The 4,575-nt window shown below is 53.8% G+C and overlaps 1 protein-coding gene across 3 annotated transcripts in view; it reads left to right on the forward strand.

The window, feature by feature from the left end:
* Positions 1 to 358: 358 nt before the first annotated feature.
* CATSPER1 (cation channel sperm associated 1) overlaps positions 359 to 4,575 on the forward strand; it is a 9,153-nt gene continuing 4,936 nt past the window's right edge. For all 3 annotated transcript variants that reach the window (XR_003915497.1, XM_029957502.1, XM_029957503.1), the window contains exons 1-6: positions 359 to 518; positions 1,044 to 1,445; positions 2,427 to 2,639; positions 3,703 to 3,816; positions 4,002 to 4,152; positions 4,467 to 4,558. Coding sequence is in view for 2 of the 3 variants with exons in the window: in XM_029957502.1 (XP_029813362.1) it covers positions 392 to 518; positions 1,044 to 1,445; positions 2,427 to 2,639; positions 3,703 to 3,816; positions 4,002 to 4,152; positions 4,467 to 4,558 (1,099 nt within the window). In the remaining variant the exon portion in view is untranslated. The remainder of the gene's footprint in view (positions 519 to 1,043; positions 1,446 to 2,426; positions 2,640 to 3,702; positions 3,817 to 4,001; positions 4,153 to 4,466; positions 4,559 to 4,575) is intronic.

A 4,575-nucleotide genomic window follows, 5' to 3' on the forward strand; every position in this document is an offset into this window, starting at 1 on the left:
CCTTCTTTGATGTGGCCTCTTCTCTGCCTTTAGTTGTGAGTTTGTTCTGCCGGTCTTCAGATTGTTGTTTTGGGTTATTTACACTGATGTGAGTGTTATTTAGTGGTACCTTTGGGACGAGTTAAGCTTAGGGACCGCCTACTCCGCCATCTTCCCAGCTGACCCTTGAGAAATAATCCCTTCCCTTCTCTTGACTTCAGTTTCCTCATTTCACAATAAAGGGGCTAGAAACAATGATCCTTGATTCTGAACTATAATGCTGAGGAGGAGGCATTTTAGAATTAGACCTGGGAGGGGGCCTGCGGGTGACATCATAAAGGAAGAATTCCGAGAGAAGGAGTCCCTGGGCCCACCTTTGAGCTCTCCTTGTTCTAGAGGTCCCAGCATAGTCATGGATCAACCCTCGTCGGCTAAAACAGCTCAAAATGAGGCAGACACCAATAATTTGGATGTATTATCTCACCCCAACTCACCAATGCCACATCACAGGCCAGGCCATAGTGAAGAACACCACCGCGGTGAGTCCCACCATCAAAGCACACCGCACCGTCACCGTGGATCTCCCTACCATAGTGAATAGCAAGACATTTGTGACAATGCCCCCTCCCACCATTCCCACCACTCCCACCACCATGGTGAGACCCGCCATCATGGTAGAGCCCACCCTTCCACATGCCTTGTCCTGGCTCCTGTTCATGGCACCGTTCTTTCCCATCATTCCTTTGATGATGGTCACTTTGATGGTGATTACCACCATGGTACCAGGGGGCATCATGATACGCCTCTCCACCATGATGACTCCTACCAGCATGGTGGGCAGCCTCACCACCGTGGGGGGTCCCAGCCTGATGATGGGTCTCACCACCATGGTGAAGTCCCCCTCCATAGTGGGCTCCATCGCCAAGGTAAGCCTTAGTACCATAAAGATGGTGGCTGTCACCATCCCAGGGAGGTCTATCACCGTGGTAGGCACCATCGCAAAGTCCACCACCCCAGAGGGCCTCTTCATCATGGAGAGACCCATTCCCACCATTCCTATGCAGGGTCCTACCAGGATCACGTACTTCACGGCCACCAAACTGAGCACCACCACGGCCACCGTGCAGGGCACCACCACCATGGCAAGCACCACCATTCTGCACACTATGGTCATCATGGACATCAGCGCTCCGGGGAGAACCTTCACAGGAGCTCCCAAGTCTTTGGCCCACACAGGCCTCACAGTGTGGCCAGACCCTCCTTTGTCTCGGCCCATTCTCACGGAGCAGCCCTCCAGCCTAGCATGGCACATGTGCAGCACTCAGGCTTCAGCTTGAGTCCTTCCCACAGCATTGGGCACTTGTATGCCTCCCAGGTGTCCAGCAAATTCTTTCCTCAGGACTCCTCCTCTACTGCATCCTTGAGAACCTGGGAAGAAGAAGATGAGCAATTTCATAAGCATAAAAGTGAGTCGCTGTTCCCCCCAGCCCCAACTCCCACTGCTTGGCCCAGATTTCAGGCCTGATCCGGGCCCTGCACTGACCTTCTGCAGATCATGAGGTGTGACTCTTCCCTGCCTCCCTACTCCATTGGCTATTCACTCACCTGGCTGTTTATCATCCAATCTTTTATTCCTTGAGTGATGAACCTCTTTAGGCCTTCAGCCGCTTATTCATCCAGTCATTGCCTTGCATGTGGATATTCGCTGATTGAACATTTCTTGTCTAATATGGGTGCCCGGCCTGCCTGGGCCCTGGAAGCACAGAGGAAACAATTCCTGCCCTCAACGGGCTCCAAGACTGGGGGTGGTCACTTAAACAACCAATCCTAGACTAGCCCCCCCCAATCAGGACAGTTACCACTGTGGATTTTATTTGTCTACATTTCCCCCACTAGACTGTGAGCATCTTGACAGAGACTGGGAACCGGTGTCTGAATAAGGGCCTTGAGGGCAGGGAGAGACCTTACAGTCCCCCCAAGCGTGGCCTCTAGTGGTCCAGTAAACAGAGCAACAGTCTCACAAACAAGCAGAGAGGGGTAGGTACCCAGCTGGATAGGAGCAGGAAAGGCAGCTAAAGGGAGGAGACGTTTCAGCAGGATCTCAGAGGGAGAGGGAGAGTCTACCAAGGAGACGGGGCAGTGAGGAGAATGAGGTTTTCCATGCATAAGTTGCCATGTGGGTAAAGAAAGGTCTGGAGGTATAGAAGCATGAGCCTGCAAGATGCACCGGAGTAGACCACACATCCCAAACAGTCTGGCGTCTGCCATTGAAACGGTCAGGACTGTGGTCCCCGGACCAGCACAGGACAAGTACACAGGCACTTCAGTGAGTGAATGGTAGGCGAGCAGGCAGGCATGAAGACTAACTCCAAGTTAGTCTGGGAGGATGCGTGGGATCCCCATGCCCCCCGCCCCAACACAGACTGGACTTTCTGTTCTTCTTACAGCCACCAGAGCTCAGCGGGCCCACAAGAAGCGGCACACCATGGACCTCTTCTACAAGCTGTGGGAAAAATTAGGCTACTTCTTTCAGCACCTCCGGGGAATGATTAGGAACCTAACTGAATCTCTACCCTTTGAAGGCTTCATTTTCTTCATTGTCAGCCTCAACACTGTCATGCTTGTGGCTCAGACCTTCGCCGAAGTCGAGTCCCTGCGTGGTAAGAGCTGGGGAATCCCCTTTCACATGTAGAAGGCCATAGATCTTGTTCCATGCCTCCTCTGGCCCTATTCTAGTGTCAAATGGTTTGTGTAACTTAACTAATTTGATTCTTACCCCCTGGGAAGTCGACCACATTGCCCGGTATTCAAGATGAGGCTCAGAGGTTTTGCTGAGACCAGCCAGAGACGGATGGGCCCGCGAAACTGGAGGACGTGCTGTTTGTGATACAGCCACCAGGTGGCGCATGAACCCTAAACACGCCGCTTTGTGGGGCAGCTGGTGGAACCCAGGGCGCCCAGAAGGGCCGGGAGACCCTGAGGGTGTTCTGGAGGGCTGAGGATGGAAAACTGGGGAAGGTGGCCCCTAGGACTCCTGGTAGCAGGGTGAAAGAAAGGCCTGCCACAGTACACATTAACTAAAGAGAGAATAAGAGTGGCTGCATTCTTATTCTTACCGTGTGAAATGATTGTCATGTTCACAAAAGTGCTGAGACACACCGGTATCCTCACGGGACCCAGGTGGGTCTGCTGCCTGGTGAGTTACAGGCAGGCTATGTCAGGTGCAGTTACCTCTCAAGGTCATCTGCATCTGTAGAAATAAGGAGATCAAGGGGAATACTTTCAAAGCTGTGATTCCCCCAACAAGGGAAAGCAGACTCCTCTTCTCGGGCTTGGGGGTGAATAATCAGAGGGGGATTTTAACATTATAATGAGACAGACACTGTCCGGCACTCTCTGATTCTGTGCAGGCAGTGTTCCTCAAATGTTTCTTTTTTCCGTTCCAGCAGTTCCTTCCTTAGTTTCTAAAAGGTAAGACTGACGGACAGGCAGAAGCTTCTAGAAGTTTCCTGGTGCAGGAGGTCAGTCCTGAGTTCAGGGGGCCAGGCTAGTGTTATCACTGCTTCACAGTCAAGAAAACTGAGGCACAGAGCAGTGCGGACAGGCAGCCATTAGGGCAGAGCCGGGTGCTCGCTGAATGGCTGTGTGAGGTTCCAGAGGGGAGGAGGAGAAAGGGGCTTGGGTTGCTGGGGACGGCCCTGAGCGAGCCACACATCCCTGCAGAGTGGTTCTTCATGGCCTTGGACTCCATTTTCCTCTGCATCTACGTAATAGAAGCCGTGCTCAAGATCATTGCTCTAGGCCTCAATTATTTTTCTGACTCCTGGAACATTTTGGGTGAGTGACAATGATGTGTGTGTGTCTGCGTGTGTGGGGGGAGGGAGCCACCGGACTGCTAGAGGAGGCCGAGGACAAAAGTGGACCGGCAGAGGGTGTTGGCGTTGGGAGGACTGCAGGTCTGGGTGAGGCGCCTGGACAGGAGCCAGTGACAACCCCACCCCCACCCGGCCCTGTGCCCTCAGACTTCTTCATCATGATCACGGCTGTGCTGGACTTCATGCTCTTGCAGTTCAACTACTTCTCCTTCATCTACCACCAAAGTGTCTTCCGGATCTTCAAGGTCTTCAAGAGCCTGCGGGCCCTGAGGGCCTTCCGGGTCCTGCGAAAGTTCAGGTCAGCTGGGCTGTGGCTGCCTGCCCTGGTGCGGGGACTCCACGGGAGACGGGGCCAGGCCTGGGTGACCAGGAAATGTCCTGTGACCTGTTGAAGGGATGGGGGAATGAAGAGGCTCTAGGCTCCAGCCCACTTCGGATAAGCCTCCTGCCATCTGCTCAGATGGATCCTTTTCCGGAGAGGGCTGGACGTCCCAAGCGACTGACAAAACAGGGGGGACCTCCTGCCCACACTTTCCGTTCCCGCTGCTGGGCACAGATCCCCACCCTTGCTCCTTCATTCAGCCTCCGTCTCATCTCGACTTCTGCCCACAGCTTCCTGCCCAGCCTCCAGGGACTGACGGGGATTCTGGCCCAGTCCTTGCCTTCCATCGGGGCCATCCTCATCCTCATGTTTACCTGCCTCTGTATCCTGTGCTGTGGG

Source organism: Suricata suricatta, chromosome 11, assembly GCF_006229205.1.
Source record: "Suricata suricatta isolate VVHF042 chromosome 11, meerkat_22Aug2017_6uvM2_HiC, whole genome shotgun sequence".
NCBI classification, from domain to species: domain Eukaryota; kingdom Metazoa; phylum Chordata; class Mammalia; order Carnivora; family Herpestidae; genus Suricata; species Suricata suricatta.